The following is a 25,466-nucleotide window of genomic DNA, read 5'->3' on the forward strand; positions in this document are numbered from 1 at the left end:
GAGGCCGAGGTGGGTGGATCACGAGGTCAAGAGATCGAGACCATCCTGGTCAACATAGTGAAACCCCGTCTCTACTAAAAATACAAAAAATTAGCTGGGCATGGTGGGGCGTGCCTGTAATCCCAGCTACTCAGAAGGCTAAGGCAGGAGAATTGCCTGAACCCAGGAGGCGGAGGTTGCGGTGAGCCAAGATAGCGCCATTGCACTCCTGTCTGGGTAACAAGAGCGAAACTCGGTCTCAAAAAAAAAAGAGAAAGAGATTTTGGTTTCTTTCTTTTTGAGAGAGGGCCTTACCCTATTGCCCAGGTTGGAGTACAGTGGCACAATCAGTTTACTGCAGCCTCTAACTCATAGGCTTAAGCAACCCTCCCACCTCAGCCTCCTGAGTAGCTCTGAGTAGCTGGAACTGCAGGTGTGCACCACCATGCCCAGCTAATTTTATTTTATTTTAGTTATTTTTTGTAGAGATGAGATCTTTCTATGTTACCCAGGCTGGTCTTCAACTTCTAGCCTCAAGTGATGCTCTTGGCTAGGCCTACCAAAGTATTGGGATTACAGATGTGAGCTACCATGCCCAGCCATTTAAAAAAAAAAAAATTATTGAAACTTTGCAGTTTACAAAGACCCCCCCCATATAATTATGTATGATGTATACAATTTAAATAAATACATGTATGATTATATTTGTTTAAAAATTTTTAAAGTTTTAGTTTACTTACTAGTAAATCTGATAAAATTGTTGCCATTTTTGTTTTGGTGCTTTGGATATTCCTCAAGACAGTGCCACTTGTTTTATGTACCAAGTTTGAGATGTTCTAGGTATGCAGGTGGTCTGAATATTTTTCAGCCGTCTAACAGAATATTTACTGACTACCTACTATTGATCAAAATATTTACTGAGTACCTACTATTGATAGGTATCGTATGAAGCCCTGAGTTCCTTTGGGGAACTAGACATCCTTATTTCTGTCTCTGCCCCTTTGCCTATTCCAGTCCTTTGTTTAGAATACCCAACCCTTTTCCCCACAACCTATTCAAATTCTGTGAGTCTATCTTCTCATCTCACCTTACTCTGAACTCCTACATTTCTGAGAAGACTTGAACTATTTCTTCCCTGCATGGGCACAGTAGCTCTTACTCAACAGGGCAGCAAGGTGGCTGAGCAGGGAGGAATATAAGTTTCAAGGCTTCTAGCTGAACCCAGTGGTTATATGCAAATTAACCTCTGAGAAAAGGATGTATTTTTCTTGTACCAGCTAGGCTGGATCTCCCAAATCAGATGAGTGATCTTTGGCCCAATCAGTTTTTTAAATTTGGAAAACAAAACATTTAAGTAAAGAACCACCAGTGTTCTGTTCTTTTTTTTTTTTTCCTGAGTCCCAACAGGAAACAAAAAATGATGAAGCTTTAGAAAGTTTATTTATTTTAGCCAGCCAAATACTTGACCCCCAAATAAAGTTTTAAATAAAAATCATAAAAATTACTTACGTTTTTTAATCTCATGCAACTAATTTGTTGGTTTTATCTTGATTAACAGTTTTGCAGATTTATTAATTTTTGCATTAGAGTTTTGGAAAGTTTGTAGTTAGTCCATTAATATTGAAGTTATTAGAAATTTGTATTTAAGAATACATGTTAGTCTCTTATGAATCTGATTGCAGATACCTTTAGAGAAGTATCAAACCAATAACTGAGGATGACACAACCTTAGAATAACATTTTACATGGTTAATGTAAAATCTGGTGAAAAGTTTACCATAATCAGAAATTAACAATGAAATGTAGTTATTTTTGTGGTATAACATAGTAATAAGAATTATGACTGATAGGGAGTCATCAGATTTTTAAGAATTTTGTACAATTTTGCAACATTTGTGTCAGTAACATACCCGTAAAAGTAACTGAAAGTGGATCTAACATCACTTACTATTTGACAATGTTTTCCATAGAATTTGACATCTCAAGTAAGCCTTTAGTATTTCTCTTTTATGAACTTTTGAGGCCAAGTTGAATATCCCAAATATCTTTTTTGACTTAGTTTGAAGTCAAAAAAGACTCAATTTAGAGTCTGATTCTGGGGAAGCCTGTCAAAGATGTTTAAAGGTTTAAAACACTTGCCCAAAACAGGATCACATGCCACTACGAAATAATAGTCATTTATTTAACCAGAGTGACCATCAAAAGTCTTTAAAAGCAAAAAAAAAAAAAAAAAAGCCTTTAAAAACAAGCATGGTGGGGGCGGGGAGGGGAGGAGAACCAAGATGGCTGATTAGGAACAGCTCAGGATTGCAGCTCCCAGTGAAAGCACAGAGGGTGAGTGGATGTCACATTTCCAGACAGATTTTTATTGCCCACAGACCAGGAGATTTCCAGGTGGAGGAGCTCCACGGGTCGCCGGTGCGGCTGCTTTGCCGGCGCCCTGGGGCGGTCGTTCTCCATACAAATTACACGGGCCTGGGCACCATTTTAGCTGGTGATTGGAGCTCCAGGAAGGCAGAGTCGCCCATTCATCAGATTAAAAAGGGGTCTGAAACAGAGAGTCAGGCCAAGAGATTCCTGGGCAAAAAAACGTGGCAGATCTCAGTGCTGCTGTTTCAGCTGGCACAGTGGGTCGCCACGGGAAATCACACAGATCCTGGCACCTTTTCAACAGGCAACTGGAACACCTGGGAGAGAGTTGACCTTTCAACTAAAAAAAAAGGCTCTGAGTCAGGGAGCCAGGTGGTCAGGCTCGGCTGATTCCACCCCCACAAAAAAAAACAGTAATTGGAAACACTCTGGGTTTAGAGTTTCACAGCAAGCACAACTGAACCCGGGACGGTCCAGCTCTGTCAGGGAGGGGCGTCCGCCATTGCCAAGGCACTCCAGCACTATGGAAGTAGTCCGCCATTGCTGAGGCAGCCTGCCATTGCCAAGGCAATCCGCTGTTGCTGAGGCAACCCTCTGTAGGCAAACTACAGAGAGAGTCCACTATTACAGAGGTGGGCCAGCTTTGCCAAGGCAGTTCTAACTTAGCCATATAAACATGACTGCAGAGAAGTTCACACAGCAGCTGGGCAGAGCCCACAGCAGCTCAGCCAAGTCTCTACAGGCACACAGTGACTAGGCTACCTCCTCGCTGGGCAGGGCAGCCCTCATAAAAAGGCAGCAACACAACAAAAACTGATAAATAAAGCCCTAACTACCCAGGACAGAGCACCTGGGGAAAAAAAAAATAAAGGGGTTTATGAATTCTGCTGCAGCAGACTTAAACGTACCTGCCCAGCAGCTCTAAATGAACAATGGAGAGCACAGCTCTGCACTTGAGCTCCTATAAAGGACAGACTGTCTCCTCAAGTAGCTCCCTGACCCCCGTATATCCAAAGAGTCACCTCATAAAGGAGAGCTCAGACTGACATTTGGCGGGTATCCTCCTGGACAAAGATAGCAGAAGAAGAAACTGGCAGCAACCCTTACTGTTCTGCAGCTGCTGCAGGTGATCCCCAGGCAAGCAGGGCCTGGAGTGGACCTCAGCAGTCCTACAGCAGAGGGGCCAGACTATTAGAAGTAAAATTAAGAAACAGAAGGCAATAACTTCATAATCAACAAACTGGATGTCCACTCAGAGACCCAATCTGAAAGTCAACAACTTCAAAGACAAGAGGTGGATAAATCCACAAAGATGGGAAGAAAACAGCGTAAAAAGGATGAAAGCACCCAAAACCAGAATGTCTCTCCTCCTGCAAGGGATCACAACTCCTTGCCAGCAATGGAACAAGACTGGATGGAGAATGAGTGTGATGAAATGACAGAATTAGGCTTCAGAAAGTGGGTAATAAGAAACTTCTGTGAGCTGAAAGAACATGTTCTAGGGCAGGCGCAGTGGCTCACGCCTATAATCCCAGCAATTTGGAAGGCCGAGGCGGGTGGATCATGAGGTCAAGAGATCGAGACCATCCTGGTCAACAAGGTGAAACCCCATCTCTACTAAAAATACAAAAATTAGCTGGGCATTGTGGTGCACGCCTGTAGTCCCAGCTACTCAGGAGGCTGAGACAGGAGAATTGCTTGAACCCAGGAGGCAGAGATTGCGATGAGCCAAGATTGTGCCATTGCACTCCAGTCTGGGTAACAACAGTGAAACTCTGTCTCAAAAAAAAAAAAAAAGAACATGTTCTAACCTAATGCAAGGAAACGAAGAATGTTGAAAAAAGATTTGATGAAATGCTAACGAGAGTGGACAACTTAGAGAGGAATATAAGTGAATTGATGGAGCCGAAAAACACAACATGAGAACTTCGCGAAGCATGCACAAGTTTCAATAGCCGAATTGACCTAGCAGAAGAAAGGATATCAGAGGTCGAAGATCAACTCAATGAAATAAAACAAGAAGGCAAGATTAGAGAAAAAAGGGTAAAAAGGGATGAACAAATTCTCCAAGAAATATGGTACTATGTGAAAAGACCTAATCTACATTTGATAGCTGTACCTGAATGTGATGGAGAGAATGAATCCAAGCTGGAAAATACTCTTAAGGATATCATCCAGGAAAACTTTCCCAACCTAGCAATGCAGGCCAATATTCAAGTCCAGGAAATACAGAGAACCCCACAAAGATATTCCTCAAGAAGAGCAACACCAAGGCACATAATCATTAGATTCACCAGGGTTGAAATGAAGGAGAAAATGCTAAGGTCAGCCAGAGAGAAAGATCGGATTACACACAAAGGGAAGCCCATCAGACTCACAGAAGATCTCTCAGCAGAAACTCTACAAGCCAGAAGAGAGTGGGGGCCAATATTCAACATCCTTAAAGAAAAGCACTTTCAACCCAGAATCACATATCCAGCCAAACTAAGCTTCAAAAGTGAAGGAAAAATAAAATCCTTTATGAACAAGCAAGTACTCAGAGAATTCATCACCACCAGGCCTGCTTTACAAGAGCTCCTGAAAGAGGCACTAAACATAGAAAGGAATAACCAGTACTAGCCACTCCAAAAACATACAAAATGGTAAAGAGCATCAACACAATCAAAAATTGGCATCAACTAATGGGCAAAACAGCCTGCTAGCATCAAAATGGCAGTATCAAATTCACACAAAACAGTATTAACCCTAAATGTAAATGGAATAAATGCCCCAATCAAAAGACACAGACTGGCAAATTGGATAAAAAGCCAAAACCCATTGGTGTGCTGTATCCAGGAAACCCATCTCACATGCAAGGATACCCAAGGCTCAAAATAAAGGGATGGAGGAAGATTTACTAAGCAAATGGAGAGCAAAAAAAAGCAGGAGTTGCAGTTCTTGTCTCTGATAAAATAGACTTTAAACCAACAAAGATCAAAGGAGACAAAGAAGGACATTACGTAATGGTAAGATGATCAATGCAACAAGAAGAACTAACGATCCTAAATATATATGCACCCAATATAGGAGCACCCAGATACATAAGGCAAGTTCTTAATGACTTACAAAGAGACGTAGACTCCCACACAATAATAGTGGGAGACTTTAACACCCCATTGTCAATATTAGACAGATCAATAAGACAGAAAATTAACAAGGATATCCAGGACTTGAACTCAGACCTGGATCAAGCAAACTTAATAGATATTTACAGAACTCTTTACCTCAAATCCACAGAAAATACATTCTTCTCAGCTCCACATCACACCTACTCTAAAATTGACCACATAATTGGAAGTGAATCGCTCCTCAGCAAATTCAAAAGAACAGAAATCACAACAAACAGTCTCTCAGACCACAGTGCAATCAAGTCAGAAGTCAGAATTCAGAAACTAACTCAGAACCGCACAGCTTCATGGAAACTGAACAACTGGCTCTTGAATGTTGACTGGATAAACAATGAAATGAAGGCAGAAATAAAGATGTTCTTCGAAACCATCGAGAACGAAGACACAACATACCAGAATCTCCAGGACACATTTAAAGCAGTCTCTAGAGGAAAATATATAGCAGTAAGTGCCCACATGAAAAGCAAGGAGAGATCTAAAATTGACACCCTATCATCAAAATTGAAAGAGTTAGAGGAGCAAGATAAAAAAACCTCAAAACCTAGCAGAAGACAAGAAATAACTAAGATCAGAGCAGAACTGAAGGAGATAGAGACACAAAAAACCCTTCAAAAAAATCAATAAATCCAGGAGCTGGTTTTTCGAAAAGATCAACAAAATAGACAGATCACTAGCTAGATTAATAAAAAAGAAAAGAATAATCAAAAGATGCAATAAAAAATGATAAAGGGGATATCACCACAGATTCTACAGAAATTCAAACCATCATCAGAGATTATTACAAACAACTCTGTGTACATAAACTAGTAAACCTGGAAGAAATGGATAAATTCCTGGACACTTTTCTCCTCCCAAGCCTAAACCAGGAAGAAGTCGAAACCCTGAATAGACGAATAACAAGGTCTGAAGTCGAGGCAGCAATTAAGAGCCTACCACCCCCAAAAAGCCCAGGTCCAGATGGGTTTACAGCTGATTTCTACCAGACATGCAAAGAGGATCTGGTACCATTCCTTCTGAAACTATTCCAAATAATCCAAAAAGAGGTAATCCTTCCTAAATCATTTTATGAGACCAACATCATCCTGATACCAAAACCGGGCAGAGACTCAACAAGAAAAGAAAACTTCAGGCCAATATCCATGATGAACACAGATGCAAAAATCTTCAATAAAATACTGGCAAGCTGCCGGGCGCGGTGGCTCAAGCCTGTAATCCCAGCACTTTGGGAGGCCGAGGCGAGTGGATCATGAGGTCAAGAGATCGAGACCATCCTTGGTCAACATGGTGAAACCCTGTCTTTACTAAAAATACAAAAAATTAGCTGAGCATGGTGTCGTGTGCCTGTAATCCCAGCTACTCAGGAGGCTGAGGCAGAAGAATTGCCTGAACCCAGGAGGCGGAGGTTGTGGTGAGCTGAGATCGCGCCATTGCACTCCAGCCTGGGTAACAAGAGTGAAACGCCATCTCAAAAAAAAAAAAAAAAAAATACTGGCAAGTCAATTGCAGCAGCACATCAAAAAGCTTATCCACCATGATCAAGTAGGATTCATCCCGGGGATGCAAGGCTAGTTCAACATATGCAAGTCTATAAATGTAATTCACTACATAAACAGAACCAAAGACAAAAACCACATGATTATCTCAACTGATGCAGAGAAAGCCTTTGACAAAATTCAACAGCCCTTTATGCTAAAAACCCTCAGTAAACTAGGTATTGATGGAACATATCTCAAAATATAAAAGCTATTTACAACAAACCAACGGCCAATATCATACTGAATGGGCAAAAACTGGAAGCATTCCCTTTGATATCTGGCACTAGACAAAGATGCCCTCTCTCACCACTCCAATATAGTACTGGACGTTCTAGCCAGAGCAATCAGGCAAGAAAAAGAAATAAAAGGTATTCAAATAGGAAAGGAAGAAGTCAAATTGTCTCTATTTGCAGACAACATGATTGTATATTTAGAAGACCCCATTATTCTCAGCCCCACATCTCCTGAAACTGATAAGCAACTTCAGCAAAGTCTCAGGATACAAAATCAATATGCAAAAATCACAAGGATTCCTATATATCAACAACAGACTTAAAGAGAGCCAAATCAAGAACAAACTGCCATTCACAATTGCTACAAAGAGAATAAAATACCTAGGAATACAACTAATGTAAAGGACCTCTTCAAGGAGAACTACAAACCACAGCTCAACAAAATAAGAGAGGACACAAACAGATGGAGAAACATTCCATGTTCATGGTTAGGAAGAATCCATATCATGAAAATGGCAATACTGCCCAAAGTAATTTACAGATTCAACGCTATCCCCATCAAGCTACAAATGACCTTCTTCAAAGAACTGGAAAAAAACACCTTAAACTTCATATGGAACCAGAAGAGAGTCCACATAGCCAAGTCAATTCTAAGCAAAAAGAACAAAGCGGGAGGCATCACACTACCAGACTTCAAACTATACTACAAGGCTACAGTAATCAAAACAGCATGGTACTGGTACCAAAACAGAGATATAGACCAATGGAACAGAACAGAGGCCTCGGAGGTGACACAACATATCTACAACCGTCCGATCTTTGACAAACCTGACAAAAACAAGCAATGGGGAAAGGATTCCCTGTTTAATAAATGGTGTTGGGAAAACTGGCTAGCCATGTGCAGAAAGCAAAAACTGGACCTCTTCCTGATACCTTACACCAAAATTAACTCGAGAGAGATTAAAGACTTAAATATAAGACCCAACACCATAAAAACCCTAGAAGAAAATCTAGGCAAAACCATTCAGGACATAGGCATAGGCAAGGACTTCATCACCAAAACACCAAAAGCATTGGCAACAAAAGCCAAAATAGACAAATGGTACCTAATCAAACTCCACAGCTTCTGCACGGCAAAAGAAACAGTCGTTAGAGTGAATCAGCAACCAACAGAATGGGAAAATTTTTTTTGCAGTCTACCCATCCAACAAAGGGCTGATATCCAGAATTTACAAAGAACTAAAACAGATTTACAAGAAAAAAAACAAAGAAGCCCATTCAAAAGTGGCTGAAGGAGGCTGGGCGCGGTGGCTCAAGCCTGTAATCCCAGCACTTTGGGAGGCCGAGGCGGGTGGATCACGAGGTCAAGAGATCGAGACCATCCTGGTCAACATGGTGAAACCCCGTCTCTACCAAAAATACAAAAAATGAGCTGGGCATGGTAGCGCGTGCCTGTAATCCCAGCTACTCAGGAGGCTGAGGCAGGAGAATTGCCTGAACCCAGGAGGCGGAGGTTGCGATGAGCCGAGATCGCGCCATTGCACTCCAGCCTGGGTAACAAGAGAGAAACTCCCTCTCATAAAAAAAAAAAAAAAAAAAAAAAAAAAAAAGTGGCTGAAGGCTATGAATAGACACTTTACAAAAGAAGACATACATGAGGCCAAGAAACATATGAAAAAATGCTCATCATCACTGGTCATTAGAGAAATGCAAATCAAAACTACATTGAGATACCATCTCACGCCAGTTCGAATGGCGATTATTAAAAAATCTGGAGACAACAGATGCTGGAGAGGATGTGGAGAAATAGGAACACTTTTACACTGTTGGTGGGAGTGTAAATTAGTTCAACCATTGTGGAAGACACTTTGGCAATTCCTCAAGGACCTAGAAATAGAAATTCCATTTGACCCAGCAGTCCCATTACTGGGTATATATCCAAAGGATTATAAATCATTCTACTATAAGGACACATGCACACGAACGTTCATTGCAGCACAGTTTACAATAGCAAAGACCTGGAACCAACCCAAATGCCCATCAATGATAGACTTGACAGGGAAGATGTGGCACATATACACCATGGAATATTATGCAGCCATAAAAAATTATCAGTTTATGTTCTTTGTGGGGACATGGATGAATCTGGAAACCATCTTTCTCAGCAAACTGACACAAGAACAGAAAATCAAACACCACGTGTTCTCACTCATAAGTGGGTGTTGAACAAAAAGAACACATGGACACAGGGAGCGGAGCATCACACACTGGGGTCTGTTGGGGGGAAATAAGGGAGGGACAGCAGGGGGTGGGGAGTTGGGGAGAGATAGCATGGGTAGAAATGCCAGATATCAGTGAAGGGGAGGAAGGCAGCAAATCACGCTGCCATGTGTGTACCTATGCAAGTCTTGCATGTTCTTCACATGTACCCCCAAACCTAAAATGCAATAAATAAATAAATAAATAAAACAAGTACAGAAAGTTATGTGGATGTAAAATTTTTTTAACACTCTAAAGTAATTGAAAACCCAATATAACAACATGAAACACAGGAAATTATTTTGATAAAATGTAAAATCTTTGTTTTTTTTAGGCCAGTTATCAAGAGTGTAAAGAAAAACCTGTAATGTGATTTTTTAAATGGAAAGTTTATTTAGATGACCTGGTAGTCAAATCTGATGACAAGCCACTTGACTTTAACCCATTTATGCCAGAGATTGCAATTTTTTGAAATGCAGACGTGTGAAAAATCAGTCCTTGGCGATGACCTTGAGCAGTAGGATATAACTCCTACAGGCTTAGCGTTCCGGTAATAAAACACTAGTCATACATAGGTTTTAATTAGATACTAGGGGAGTATCTGTTCAAGGTTATGAGAGTGTTCACAGTTTTATAGGAGAAGTAAACTAGAAAAGTACCTTAAGCAGGACAATGTATGGATTTTAGGAAAAGTAAAAGCATGAGAAATTGTCTGGTTACATGGAACAATTTCGACAAATCAAGAAGATCCAAGAGTAAAGAATCAAGTTATACTAGAATAAAACATTCTAAACCTGAAGCTTCAGTTTAGGAGATGATTGAAAAGTTAAAGAAACAGATTTTGGAATTAAAACATCATAGCTTTGCCTAGCCTAATTTAAACTGCCCAGAACACTTACATTAGCCTACAGTTGGGCAAAACGCAAAGCCTATTTTATAAAAAAATGTTGAGTATCTCACGTAATTTATTGAATACTGTACTGAAAGTGAAAAACAGAATGGGTGTATGGGTACTTAAAGAAGTACCATTTCTACTGAATGCATATCTCTTTTATACCATAATGTTGAAAAATTGTAAGTTGTACAATCATAAAGTTAGAGACTATCTGTATGCAATTAAGCAGAAGGTTCTTATTTGTCTTCCCTATCATAGAGTCTTCTTTATACAAGGTAGCCATTCAGTGAATATTTGTATCACTGGGATTTTAGCAAAATAAAGATGAGTCCTGAGTGTCTCAAAATAATACAAAGTAGTTAGGATGATAAATTCATAATTAATCATTTATCTTTGCTATTGAAGAAAGTTAATTACAATTCTCGAGGTTTTTTTTTTTTTTTTTTTAAAGACGGGGTTTTACCATGTTGGTCAGGCTGGTCTCAACCTCCAGACCTCTCAGTTGATCTGCCTGCCTTGGCCTCCTGAAGTGCTGAGATTACAGGCATGAACTCCAGACCTCAGGTGATCTGCCCGCCTTGGCCTCCAAAATGCTTCGATTACAGGCGTTAGCCACCACGCCTGGCCTATTCTCAAGGTTTTTAACAATATTGCTTATACTGTTACAAAATTTTAAACCTGAAAATTTCAAGAAGGGTCAAATTTAGAATGCTTATGTATCTCTCCTATGAGGGTTGAAAAAAATTTATTGGATATAATGACATCCTGGTTCCCTCTACTGGGCTTAAATGAAATTACATATTTCTTTCTTTCTTTTTTTTTTTTTTTTTTTTGAGAGGGAGTCTCCCTCTTTCACCCAGGCTGGAGTGCAGTGGCGCAATCCCGGCTCACTGCAACCTCCACCTCCTGGGTTCAAGCAATTCTTCCTGCCTCAGCCTCCCATGTAGCTGGGATTACAGACACCTACCACCATGCCCAGCTAATTTTATATTTTTAGTAGAGACGGGGTTTTGCCATGTTGGCCAGGCTGGTCTCAACCTCCAGACCTCTCAGTTGATCTGCCTTCCTTGGCCTCCTGAAGTGCTGAGATTACAGGCATGAACCACCACTCTGGCCTATATTTCTTCTTTTTAAGAAATTGAAAAATTTGGGGGGGCTGGAAAGGGGCTTTCTAGCAAAAACTGGAAAGCCTGCTAGACAAATTCTAAAAGAGATGTAACACTACCTGTTGCTTCTTAAAGCATCTGTTTCGTTAGCATAGAATGGTTGGTCTCTCCTGCTTCAGCCTTCCGAAGTAGCAAGGACTACTGGTGCATGCCATCATGCCTGACTAAAAAAAAAAGAAATTTTTTTTTGTAGAGACAAGTTATTGCTGTGTTGCAGGCTGGTCCTAAACTCCCGGCCTCAAGTGTTCTTCCCTCCTTCTCCTCCCAAAGTGTTGGGATTGTAGGTGTGAGCCATTGCACCTGGCCAGCAATTTCTTTTGAAGAAAAAAAGTTGTTAATATTGATGAAATTCAGTTATGAAAATTTATTGGCCGGGCGCGGTGGCTCAAGCCTGTAATCCCAGCACTTTGGGAGGCCAAGGCGGGTGGATCACAAGGTCAAGAGATCGAGACCATCCTGGTCAACTTGGTGAAACCCCGTCTCTACTAAAAATACAAAAAATTAGCTGGACATGGTGGCGCGTGCCTGTAATCCCAGATACTCAGGAGGCTGAGGCAGGAGAATTGCCTGAACCCAGGAGGCGGAGGTTGCAGTGAGCCGAGATCGCGCCATTGCACTCCAGCCTGGGTAACAAGAGCGAAACTCCGTCTCCAAAAAAAAAGAAAAGAAAAGAAAAGAAAAGTTATTAAAAATAATTCACCCTTTATAGTATTTAAGAAATCTTTATGAAACCTAATGTCACTAAGATTTTTCACCTATGTTTTCTTCTATAACGTATGTAGTTACTTAGGTTATTTTCTTCCCCATTTCCTTCAGTGTACTTACATTATTCTTTAACAGTCAGTTTTAGTTTTGTGTTTTTGAGATGGAGTTTTGCTCTTGTTGCCCAGGCTGGAGTGCAATGGCATGATCTTGGCTCACTGCAACCTCCACCTCTCAGGTTCAAGCGATTCTTCTTGCTCAGCCTCCTGAGTAGCTGAGATTACAAGCATGCGCCACTATGCCTGGCTAATTTTGTATTTTTAGTTAAGACGGGGTTTCTCCATGTTCATCAGGCTGGTCTTGAACTCCCAGCCTCAGGTGATCTGCCTGCCTCAGCCTCCCAAAGTCCTGGGATGACAGGCGTGAGCCACAGCGCCCAGCTGTTTATGTTTGTAATTTATCCCTACGCCTGTCCATCTTGGTTGGTTTTAAACATTATATAATATATAATATGTGTGTGTGTGTATATATATATATATATATGTATATACGTACACTCATACTTATATATATTTTAGTATGTAAACATTAGCATTGTTCTAAAAGTCAGAATTGCATAGAAAGGTATACTCAAAGAAGTCTCACTTTCCCCTCATCCCATCTACACAATTTTTATTTCCCCATTATTTCTACATTTTACTCCTATGTTTTATAAATGTCCGGTAATTTTTATTGGATCCTGGACATTGTGAATATCATGTTTTTTGTGGATTTGGATTTTGTTGTCTTCCTTTAGAAACTGCGGAAGTTTTTTTGTCAGAGTTAAGTCACTTTTGGATCAGCTTGATCCTTTGAAGCTTTGCTATTAAGTATAATCTAGAGTAGCCTCTTCTCTAGCACTAGTTTAGCTCTACTACTCAGGCCCCCCTCTCCTTTTTTTTTTTTTTTTTTTTTTTTTTTTTTTTTTAAGAATTCTCTCTTTAACTCCTGTGTGTTCAAATGAGAAATTCAGTGGGGCATGGTAATCCCAGCACTTTGGGAGACTGAGGCCCACTTGAGCCCAGGAGTTCGAGATCAGCCTGGGCAACACGGTGTGATCCCATCTTAAATAATAATAATGAAGAAAAGAAATTTCTATCTGGTATCTTCTGTTTTCTGCTTGAAGGACTTCCTTTAATATTTCTTGTAGTAATGATCTGTTTCACTGTATTATCTGAGCTTTTGTTTGTCTGAAAAAGTGTTTAGTTTTGTCTTTTTTCTGAAAGGCATTTTGGCTGTGTTGACACGGTTTGTTTTTTTCTTTCAGAGTTTTAAAGATATTACTCTCATTTTTTTTGGATTGCATTCTTTTTGATAAGAAGTTTGCTGACACTTTTTGCTTATCTTCGTTCCTGTATATGTAATGTGCATTGTTACACTAGTTGCTTTGGGAATTTTCTGTTTATAATTGGTTACAATGTACTTTGGGGTGTTTATGTTTCTTGTGCTTAGATTTGTTAAACTTCTTGGGTATGATGGTTTCTAGTTTTTATCAAATTTAGAAACATTTTGGCCATTATTTTTTCATTTATTTATTTATTTTTGAGACGAAGTTTTGCTCTTGTTACCCAGGCTGGAGTGCAATGGCACGATCTCGGCTCACTGCAACCTCCACCTCCTGGGTTCAGGCAATTCTCCTGCCTCAGCCTCCTGAGTAGCTGGGATTACAGGCACATGCCACCATGCCCAGCTAACTTTTTGTATTTTTAGAAGAGACAGAGTTTCACCATGTTGACCAGGATGGTCTCAATCTCTTGACCTCGTGATCCACCTGCCTCAGCCTCCCAAAGTGCTGGGATTACAGGCTTGCGCCACCGCGCCCGGCCTGGCCATTATTTTTTCAAACATTCTTTTCTCCCTCTTAACTGCTGGAATTCCAATTTGATGTGCATTAACTTTGATATTATTCCACAGTTCACTGATTGCTCATTCTTTAAAGTCTTTTTACTCTGTGTGATCTTTCTCAGATTGTTTATATTTCTATATCTTCAAGTTTACCCATCTTTTCCAGTTTCTAATATGCTGTATTTTTCATTTCACATATTTTTCATCCCTAGAAATTAAGTTTGGATCTTTTTTATATTTTTCATTTTTCTACTTTCGTCTACCTTTTTAAGCATAAGAAGTATATTTGTAATAGTTCCTCTAACATATTTGTCTACTAATTTTTATAATCTGTGTTATTTCTGAGTCCACTTACATTGATTAACTTTTCTCTTGGTTATGGGTCAGATTTTCCTGCTTCTTTGTATGCCTTGTGTTTTATTAGATACCAGACGTTGTGGATTTTACATTGTTTGGCATTAGATTTTTAAATACATTCCTTTAAATGGGCAAGGCGGTTGTCTTGGATAAAGTTAACTCTGAATCTGTTTGATCTGTTTGATCCTTTCAAGGCTTGCCTGTTTTTTGAAGGCTTGCCTTTTTTTTTTTTTTTTTTTTTTTTAATTAGATGGAGTCTCACTCTGTTGTCCAGGCTAAACATCTTGGCTCACTGCAACCTCTACCACCAGGGCTCAAGTAATTCGCCTGTCTCAGCCCCCAGAGTAGCTGAGATTACAGGCGTGTGCCACTACACCCTGCTAATTAGTAGGTTTGCTTTTAAGCATTAGGGCAGCCTTTTATGTACAGACAATTTGGTCTCATTACAGAATCGATAGTCTTCTTATGATTCTGCCCTGTGTATTTTTCCACCCGGTTGATGAGAAAACAAACTATTCCTGGCTCTGTGGGAGCTTTAGGGATTGTCTCATCTACTCCTTTCTGATGATTCTCTGGTTTTTGTGGTTTTTACACTGATTAATACTTAACCAAAGACTTGGGGTGACCTCTGCAGCTTTCCTGAACATCATCTCACTATATAGCTTCCTCTGTTCTGATACTGTACTTCACAAATTTTAGCTGCCTTGGCCTCCCAAACTGAATTTTGTCTTCTCAGCTCACCAAGGCAGTGGTCTGTTTGGATTTCTCCTCCTATACTCACTCTTTTTTTTTTTTTTTTTGAGATGGAGTCACACTCTGTCACCAGGCTGGAGTGCAGTGGCACGATCTTGGCTCACTGCAACCCCTGCCTTCTGGGTTCAGGCAATTCTTCTGCCTCAGCCTCCCAAGTAGCTGGGACAACAGGCACATACCACCACGCCCAGCTAATTTTTGTATTTTTAGTAGAGACGGGGTTTCACCATGTTGGCCAAGATGGTCTTGATCTCTTGACCTTGTGATCCACCCACCTTGGCCTCCCAATGTGCTAGGATTACACATGAGCCACCGTGACCGGCCCTTCTGTACTCACTCTTAACCAGCCAGTGAGCTGGGGCCCTTGATGGACTCACCTTCCTTCTCTTTTTGCAGGGATTGGTGTTCTCTTCTGCTTGTTGCCTACTGTTTGAAAACTGGATATTTTCATATATTTTATTCAATTTTTAGTTGTTTAAGGCCGGAGGGTAAATTCTTTTCCTGTTATCTCATCAAAGCTGGAAGTAGAAATTCCTTCCCTTAGATTTTATCCCACTAGTTCTTTGATATAATTTCAGTTCTTTTAAGGATTTAAAAAATATTTTATCCAGCATATTTAGTTCTTTTGAATGGAAAGTTGATTCAAATAGCTTAGCTTATCATTACTAGAAATAGAAATCCTTATTTCCTTTTAAATTAAAACATAAAATAGAAAAAGACTATATGATATCTTCATAAAAGTGAGACTGTTGGAGAGGTAGAGGTGGATAACGCTGTGGTTCTTCTGAACAGACCAAAGGAGAAAATAAGGAAGCAGGGCATGTTTTAGGTAGGCCTATTAAAAATTTCAGACTTGGGGCCAGATGCAGTGGCTCACATCTGTAATTCCAGCACTTTGGGAGGCTGAGGCAGGAGGATCATCTGAGGTCAGGCGTTTGAGACCAGCCTGGCCAACATGGTGAAACACCATCTCTACTAAAAATCCAAAAATTTAGCCAGGCATGGTGGCACATGCCTGTAATCCCAGCTATTCAGGAGGCTGATGCAGGAGAATCGCTTGAACCTAGGAGGCAGAGGTTGCAGTGAGCCGAGATTGTACCACTGCACTCCAGCCTGGGCAACAAGAGTGAAAACTCTGACACAGACAGACAGACACACACACACACACACACACACACACACACACACACACACACAACTTCAGACTTGGTATGGTTTTGCCTGGTGTGGACGGTAGGTGGTACATTACTAATAGACTAGTAGGTAGGATTCCCATAATGGAATATGTTGAAAGAACTTCACAGTGTCAGAGTGAGACAGTTATGATAGGCTGTTTTGATTTTAACCTAGGTATTCTACATTTCTTCGTTTCTCTGCACTGTCAATTACATCTGGTATCTGTACACAGAGCTGAGGATGAAACACACCCAGAGTGGACAGAGCCCATCTCCACTGGTAAGTTTTATTCAGAGCCAACAGTTAATAATAGTATGCTAGGCTGGGTGTGGTGGCTTATACCTGTAATCCCAGCACTTTGGGAGGCTGAAGGGGGCAGATTGCTTATGCTCAGGAGTTCGAGACCAGTCTGAGCAACATGGCAAAAACCCATCTCTACAAAAGATACCAAAAAAAATTAGCTGGGCATTGTAGCATATGCCTATGGTCTTAGCTACTGGTGGTGGAGGGGCGAGGCTGCAGCAGGAGGATCATTCAAGCCACTGTACCCCAGCCTGGGTGACACACAAAAAAATAATATGTAAAAACCTGTATATCCCTGATAAACAGTGTAAGCATTTAGCACTAGCTAGCTGCATTTATGGAGATTAATCAAGAAAAAATAGGTTTCCACAGAGTTTCCATCCTATTGACATCACTTCCTCTTCTCCCTTCTCTCTCTCTCTCTCTCTCTCTCTGACACACACACACACACACACACACACACACACACACACACACATACAGGTTTGATTATAGGAATATTATTTATAGTACTGGCATTCCTGCCTGGTTTGACTCAGCAAGAGAAGTTCTTCTTGACTCTATGCCAACCCTGGATTCAGGCATTTCTCATCCCTTAGCATCTCAAGTAGATGGGATTACAGGCATGCACTGCCACATCAGGCTAAATTTTGTGTGTTTTTTGTAGAGATGGGGTTTCACCATGTTGGCCAGGCTGGTCTCAAACTCCTGACCTCAAGTGATCCGTCCACCTTGGCCTCCCAAAATGCTGGGACTACAGGCATGAGCCACTGTGCCTGGCCGATAAATATTTGTTGAACAAATAAATAATACTATTATATCGTGAAAAGGGCATTTCAGGGTAGATCAGAAGATCTGTCTTCTAGACCCAGTTCTGTTATTTATCTCCTGTTGTGACCTTAGACATATCATCTCCCTTTCTTGCACCTCCAGTTTTTCATCATAAAATGAAGTGTTGGCTGGGCACGGTGGCTCATGCGTGTAATCCCAGCATTCTAGGAGGCCGAAGTGCACAGACTAGCCTGACTAATATGGTGAAACCCATTCTACTAAACATACAAAATTAGCCAGGTGTGGTGGCTCATGCCTCTACTCGGGAGGCTGAGGCAGGAGAATCACTTGTCCCCAGGAGGTTGTGGTGAGCCACAATCATGCCATTGCACTCCAGCCTGTGCAACAAGAGTGAAACACCATCTAAAAATAAACAAATAAAATGAGTTGTTAGTCTATGTGGTCTTTAATGTCCCTTCCACCTCCAAGATGCTATGATTCTATGAACTCTCATCTGCTTGACTTCTTTTTTTCTTTTTTTTGAGATGGAGTCTCATTCTGTCATCAGGCTGGAGTGCAGTGGCGCAATCTTGGCTCACTGCAACCTCTGCCTCCCAGGTTCAAGTGATTCTCCTGCCTCAGCCTCTCGAGTAGCTTGGACTACAGGCACCCACCACCACACCCAGCTAATTTTTTTTTTTTTTTTTTTTTTTTGAGATGGAGTTTTGCTCTTGTTACCCAGGCTGGAGTGCAATGGCACGATCTCGGCTCACCGCAACCTGCACCTCCTGGGTTCAGGCAATTCTCCTGCCTCAGCCTCCTGAGTAGCTGGGATTACAGGCACGTGCCACCATGCCCAGCTAATTTTTTGTATTTTTAGTAGAGACGAGGTTTCACCATGTTGACCAGGATGGTCTCGATCTTTTGACCTTGTGATCCACCCGCCTTGGCCACCCAAAGTGCTGGGATTATAGGCTTGAGCCACCACACCTGGCCCCAATTTTTTTGTATTTTTAGTAGAGACAGGGTTTCATCATGTTGGCCAGGATGGTCTCGATCTCGACCTCGTGATCCACCTGCCTCGGCCTCCCAAAGTGCTGGGATTACAGGCATGAGCCACCGAGGCCAGCCCTGATTGACTTCTTAAGGAGATATTCTTCTTACTTTTTTCTGTTGTTCTACATGTTCATGGTTGAAGAAGGCCAGGGCAGAGAATGCATTTTAAATTTCTGTTTCTCACTCTGTCTTACTGTAAGGAGAAAGGGCACTGAGAAAATAATGGAAAAGTAACATGAAGAGGCCCTTAAGCAGTATCCTGAACAGGATATTACAGCCTATAAAAGAGCTGTTCAACTTTTTTCAATAATCAAAATATTTAATTCACAGTCTAGTTTAGTAGCTACTAGCTATATGTGGATACTGAACACTTATAATGTGGCTAATGTGATTGAGGAACTGAATTTTAAATTTTATTTAATTTTAATTTAATTATCCACATGCAGCTATAGCTACTGTATTGTGCAACACAGGATTATACTCTGGTAACTTTTCTTTAGTTTACCTCTGGGTATTCCATACTAATAATTACCCTTCTTTTTTTTTTTTTTTTTGAGACAGAGTCTCACTCTGTTGCCAGGTTGGAGTGCAGAGGCGCAATCTCGGCTCACTACAACCTCCAATTCCCTGGTTCAAGCGATTCTCCTGCCTCAGCAGGAGCCTCAGCCTCCTGAGTAGCTGGGACTACAGGTGGACACCACCATGCCCAGCTAATTTTTGTACTTTTAGTAGAGACAGGTTTTCACCATGTTGGCCAGGATGGTCTCGATCTCTTGACCTTGTGTGATCTGCTTGCCTCAGCCTCCCAAAGTGCTGGGATTACAGGTATGAGCTACCACACCCAGCCAACAGTAAGCTTTGTATCAGAGATTCATTGATACCTAGGTAAAAATAAGAGTTAAACACAGGAACCACCTGGTGGAGGAAAGAATAAAAAGTGGGGCCAAGCACAGTGGCTCATGCCTGTAATCCCAGCACTTTGGGATTCTGAGGTGGGCAGATTACAGATCAGGAGTATGAAACCAGGCTGGCCAGCATGGTGAAACCCTGTCTCTATTAAAAATTAAAAAATGAGCTGGGCATGGTGGTACATACCTGTACTGCTAGCTACTCAGGAAGCTGAGGCAGGAGAATCACTTGAACCCTGGAGGTGGAGGTTGTGGTGAGCTGAGATTTCATCACTGCACTCCAGCCTGGGTGACAGAGCAAGACTCAGTCTCCAAAAAAAAAAAAAAAAAAAGTGAAGAATGGAAGTGGGTGGGAGGGGTCACAAAAACCAATTTTACTTACTTTCCTATAGTCAGCACTAGCTGTCCTATTCCAGATCCAAACTGTTTGGGGAGATTAGTTACCGATATCTGATTATTGATTAGTTGTTCACTTAATGCTTATTGGTCCCTAACAATGCCATTCTAAATATGATTTCTACCTTAAATAAGAAAAAAAGCTTATTTTTAATTCTATTATTTCTTTAAGATATTCCATTCAAAATCTTACATCATGAAGTCCTAGTGGGTAGGAATAATTCTTCTGTAAGTTGTTTTACAGTGTGTAACACAAGATGAGATTTTGAAAATGTTCTATCTTCTAGTGTCTAACAGTCTTATATCCGAAGGGCATATTTGACCCTGCCCTATTATACTAATCCTGGCCTATTACACTTTTTACTGATCATCTTATAAGAAGGGTTTCATTCCACCCATAAAGTCTGAAGAAGTCCACACCCTCTGGGTCTAAAAGAGAGAAGAACTTTACTGTTATTAGAAGATGAAGGGTTACTATGTGATTCCATATATGCCTTTCTTTTTTTCTTTTTTTGAGACAGAGTTGCTGTCACCAGGTGCCAGGCTGGAGTGCAGTGGTGCTATCTTAGCTCACTGCAACCTCCCCCTCCCAGGTTCAAGCAATTCTCCTGCCTCAGCCTCCTGAGTAGCTGGGACTACAGGCACGCACAACCATGCCCAGCTGATTTTGGTATTTTTTAGTAGAGACAGGGTTTCGCCATGTTGTCCAGAATGGTCTTGATCTCTTGACCTTATGATCCACCTGCCTCCCAAAGTTCTGGTATTACAGGCATGAGCCACCGTGCCTGGCCTATGCCTTTATTCTTAAGAGAATTGGTTTGAGTACCCAAATTCCACATTAGGCTACTTCCTGCAGGCTTTCTTTGTGGTTTTTTTGTGTTGTTGTACTTTTTAGAATATAGTAATAGAGATAAAATTCTATTATATACAGTGCTAATAAGGAACTATCTGTTAGATGAATTTTATAGCAAATATTGCTTGACAGGAAAAAACGGGCTTTTGGAAATCTTTTTGTTCTAGAGTGTTAACTGACTTGGTATTTATTATTATATGATTGATAATGTCTTAAGACATTTCTCACATTTATTCTTTTCACAGGTGATAGATTATACTTGTCGAGTTGGTCAAATGGCCCTCGTTTTCTCAAGGTAAGATTTTTTTCTTTACTTTTTAGCAAGGCGTAGACTCTCATTATCCTGGTGTTCAGGTGGGAACAAATAGGACAATGCCCTTTATTTCAGTTGTCACTCCTAAGTCCTCACAGAGCCTAACTTAAAAGCAACAAATATGTGTTCATTGGTTCCATTTTTCCACATTGAATAGAAGAGTAGCTGATGTTATAGATTTGGGTGTTAGCTCCAATTCTGCCATCAATTCTGTGTGACCTTGAACAAATTTCTTTGGTCTTTAGATCACTTACTCCTTTTTCTATGTCATAAAGATTTGTAATAGACAAACTTCAGGATCTCATCTACTTTGTAACATTGGGTAAGACTGTTAGGATTATAGAGTCCAGAATGGGTTTGGATCTCACCTAAAGTGGTGGCCATATCAGAGTTGGTTTTAGACTTTTGTGACTTTTGCTCCTGGATCTTTTCCTCTTACAGGGAACTGGTTGTATTTAGTTGGATAAATAGCTGGCTATTTAAAGCTAAGCTTTGGAAAAGCTCCCAAGAAGGAGCTGATGAAAATGAGATTATTCCTGGTCACCACTGAAAATAAAACAGACTGCACACAGAACTCCTTCGCAGATTTTCCTTTCACTTTGACCCACTTGGATTTTTATCTGATCATACAGCTCCCAGAGATTATCTGTGAAACTATGGTAGGATTCACTAATCTAGGTATAAAATTAATTCCCCACTGCATTGTACTTCCCTAGGACCTGGAAAAGAAGGAATAACAAAGGTATTTGAGGTATTTTTCTTGAAGAAATAAAATGTGTTATTTGTGGTGATTGGTGGGATGATATAATTGAGGGAAGGGCAGGAGAATATTCTGCAAAGGAGGAAGGACATGAAAAAGACTGGATATTTGGGTGATGCTTTTTTCCCCTCCCAGCCTGATACCTCTACTATTGATGACACCTGTATTCTGTCTGGGCAATAATAGTGAATGTTTCCAAAACTTCAGCCAGAATCACAAGTAAGTAAGAACTAAATGTATGATTTTCATGGCAGACTATACCTATTTGTTTCTATAAATAAGAGCTGGAAAAAGACTTTCTACGTACATTCTGACCAAAGTGCTTGTATTAGAAATGGGCTAGGAAACAAGATGTAGTAAAGGGTAAAAATACAAAAGTAAAAGTATAACACAAAATGACAAGATAATGTGTCTATGGGAGAGTGACAAGGTGTTATGGGCAAGAGTTAGCAAAATGATAAGTAAAATGACATGCTTATTAACTCTTGGTGAGCAGCTTTTTTTTTTTTTCTCATCTGTAGTAATACTCCTGTTTGTTCATTTTCTTCCTAGGTGTATCCTGATGCACTCACCACCATCATCCATGGCTGAACTCCTACCTTCTGCCAACACGTCTGTCTGTAGCATACTTTATTTTTATGGTATCACCATTTTCCTGGGCAGCTTTGTACTCAGCCTCCTTACCATTATGGTATGGTACCACCCTACCTTCCTTTGTGGAGAAAAGGGGAAGTGAGGGGAATGGGCCAATATTCCCAGGACCTGGGAAAGATGGGGCAGAGAGGCACTTCTTGTTGTCCTAGAACTAAGAAAGTAGCTAGGAGATCTTGACATATAATCACTGCCACAGATTTTTGGACTTCTCCAAATCAGAGGAGGAGAGAAAGAAAAGAGCTTGTATTCATTAGGTGAAAATATGCCCACTCTACAACTAATATAGGCTTCATCAACCCCCTCTGGCCAGAAAACTCTTATGTGTCACATATATTATTTTGTCGTTGTTGTTCTTATCTTTTTTTCCCCCCATTTCCTTTTTTTTTCTGCATGCACTTAGGGCATAACATATATTCTTTTTTTTTTTTTTTTTTGAGATGGAGTTTCGCTCTTGTTACCCAGGCTGGAGTGCAATGGCGCGATCTCGGCTCACCGCAACCTCCGCCTCCTGGGTTCAGGCAATTCTCCTGCCTCAGCCTCCTGAGTAGCTGGGATTACAGGCACGCGCCACCATGCTCAGCTAATTTTTTGTATTTTTAGTAGAGACGGGGTTTCACCATGTTGACCGGGATGGTCTCGATCTCTCGACCTCGTGATCCACCCGCCTCGGCCTCCCAAAGTGCTGGGATTACAGGCTTGAGCCACCGTGCCCGGCCCATAACATATATTCTTTATGTAGATAGGATGACACTCTGGAACATAGAACATATGCTTTGATTTAATTTTCCAAATAATAAAATAATTTTCTTTTTGAAATTCTTCATTTGGCCATAAATTTGTATTTATGCTATGTCTAACTGGGGCTAAAGTGCTAAGTGGTTCATGAAGTTATCACATACTCATTTGATATCATCAGGATGATGTACAATTATTCTAATTAGCCAGGGGATAGTAAGTTATATAACTGCCTCATGCAAAAGCAGTAAATGAGCAAATATCCGTTTGTATTTGCCATATCTATTTTTCAGTATCATTTTCTCCTTTTTTTATATTCCAGTTCAAGAATTACAAGGTATCTACTTGCAGATCAAATGTATCCCACTAGTACCTGTGTACCAGATAGAGTAATGGGGAATTTCCTTTGACAACTCAAACATAAGTTAAAGAGATAGAGTTTGGCTGGGCACAGTGGTTCGCACCTGTAATCCCAGCACTTTGGGAGGCCAAAGCAGGCAGATCACTTGAGGCCAGGAATTCGAAACCAGTCTGGCCAACATGGTGAAACCCCATTTCTACTAAAAATACAAAAATTAGCCAGGCATAGTGGCATGCACATATAGTCCCAGCTACTCAGGAGGCTGAGGCCTGAGAATTGCTTGAACCCAGGAGACGGAGATCGCAGTTAGCTGAGACTGCACCACTCTAGTCTGGGCAACAGAGGAGACTCTGTTTCAAAAAAAAAAAAATTCTCTTAAACACACACGAACAAGATGGCTCAGTTCAAATCAGTAGCTTTGCAAAGAGTACACAATGACTAGTTCATATCAAACTTGATGGTTTATATTTGGAACTACCAAGAGAAACAGGTCCCAGACCTTGGCACCCTGTGGATTCCTGATTGCTTCTTTACAATAGCCCAGGTTTCAGTGTATATACTCAGAATTAGTATTCTCGATTATTTAAAGATCAGCAGATGGTGAACTGATTCTTTAAGACGTAAGTATTATCAAATTTGTCTCCTTTTGATGCTTATGTAGGGAAAGAAGACTGTGTACATGGCTGAACTTGATTAAGTAATGAGGTTATTAACTTAGTGAGTAGATCTGGATTAGGGAAAAAGAGTCAGATTTGTTACCAAGAGTGTTATCTAATTTATTTTCTACAAAAAAACACATTGGAATTTTGAACTGATTTATATTTGTTTCATGAGCTAAACCTTATTCAGACAGCTGAAAGTAGAGAAAACAACCTTCACCTCTCGGGTTCAAGTGATTCTTTTGCCTCAGCCTCCTGAGTAGTTGGGATTACAGGCACTTGCCACCATGCCTGGTTAATTTTTGTATTGTTTTTTAGTTTTTGAGATGGGGTCTTGCTCTGTCTGTATCCCAGGCTGGAGTGCAATGGCACTATCTCTGCTCACTGTAACCTCTGCCTCCCATGTCCCAGTTGAAGCAATTCTTCTACCTCAGCCTCCCAAGTAGCTGGGATTACAGGCACGAGCCACCATGCCCAGCTAATTTTTGTATTTTTTAGTAGAGACAGGGTTTCACCATGTTGGCCTATGTGGTCTTGAACTCCTGACCTCATGATCTGCCTGCCTCGGCCTCCCAAAGTGCTGGGATTACAGGCGTGAGCCACCGCACCTGGCCTAGTTTTTGTATTTTTACTAGAGACAGGGTTTTACCATGTTGGTCAGGCTGGTCTCAAACTCCTGACCTCATGATCTGCTCACCTCAGCCTCCTAAAGTGCTGGGATTACAGGCATGAACTACCATGCCTGGCCAAGTTCACTCTTAAGGTATTTTTTTCTCAGAGAAAGCCTGATCTCAGAAAGTAAAGATAAGAGAATGGGGTCATTCCTGTTGTGAGAGTCTAAGAGAATAATCTTTTTAAAATGATAGGAGGATAGACCTGGGGCATTTTACTAAGCTTTAAATAAACTGCTCACTGCTATACTTATATTTAGGTCTTACTTATCCAAGCCCAGACATTGTATAAGAAGTTTGTGAAGTCATCTGGCTTTCTGGGGAGTGAACAGTGGGCAGTGATTCACATTATGGACCAGAGAGTGCGCTTCTACCCAGTGGCCTTCTTTTGCTGCGGGGGCCCAGGTAGGTATCTTAATGAGAACAGATGGGCAGTGAAGAGGGCAGTTATTAGATTCTGATCAATTAAAATGGTGTCACCAAGAAGGATGGCTGCAAATTCCTATTCTGCTTGTAAAATTTGCATGGGCCCTATCCATATTTCCAGTTT

At 40.8% G+C, this 25,466-nt stretch overlaps 1 protein-coding gene and 1 non-coding gene across 10 annotated transcripts in view; one reads left to right on the forward strand and one right to left on the reverse strand.

Moving 5' to 3' along the window:
- Positions 1–25,466, forward strand: part of TMEM116 (transmembrane protein 116) — a 144,749-nt gene that overhangs the window by 62,127 nt on the left and 57,156 nt on the right. For 6 of the 9 annotated variants that reach the window (XM_074402215.1, XM_074402214.1, XM_074402218.1 and 3 more), the window contains 5 exons: positions 16,651–16,755; positions 21,009–21,058; positions 21,972–22,055; positions 22,389–22,527; positions 25,177–25,321. In XM_074402215.1, coding sequence (XP_074258316.1) covers positions 16,651–16,755; positions 21,009–21,058; positions 21,972–22,055; positions 22,389–22,527; positions 25,177–25,321 — 523 coding nt within the window. Of the gene's footprint in view, positions 1–2,263; positions 2,314–16,650; positions 16,756–21,008; positions 21,059–21,971; positions 22,056–22,388; positions 22,528–25,176; positions 25,322–25,466 lie in introns of those variants that run through there. The other 3 variants (XM_074402221.1, XM_074402216.1, XM_074402217.1) reach the window with 3 other exon arrangements.
- On the reverse strand, positions 11,601–11,662 carry LOC120365170 (U7 small nuclear RNA). The gene has a single exon (XR_005580181.1). It is a non-coding gene; the product is annotated as a U7 small nuclear RNA (small nuclear RNA).

Source organism: Saimiri boliviensis, chromosome 7, assembly GCF_048565385.1.
Source record: "Saimiri boliviensis isolate mSaiBol1 chromosome 7, mSaiBol1.pri, whole genome shotgun sequence".
In the NCBI taxonomy this organism is placed as follows: domain Eukaryota; kingdom Metazoa; phylum Chordata; class Mammalia; order Primates; family Cebidae; genus Saimiri; species Saimiri boliviensis.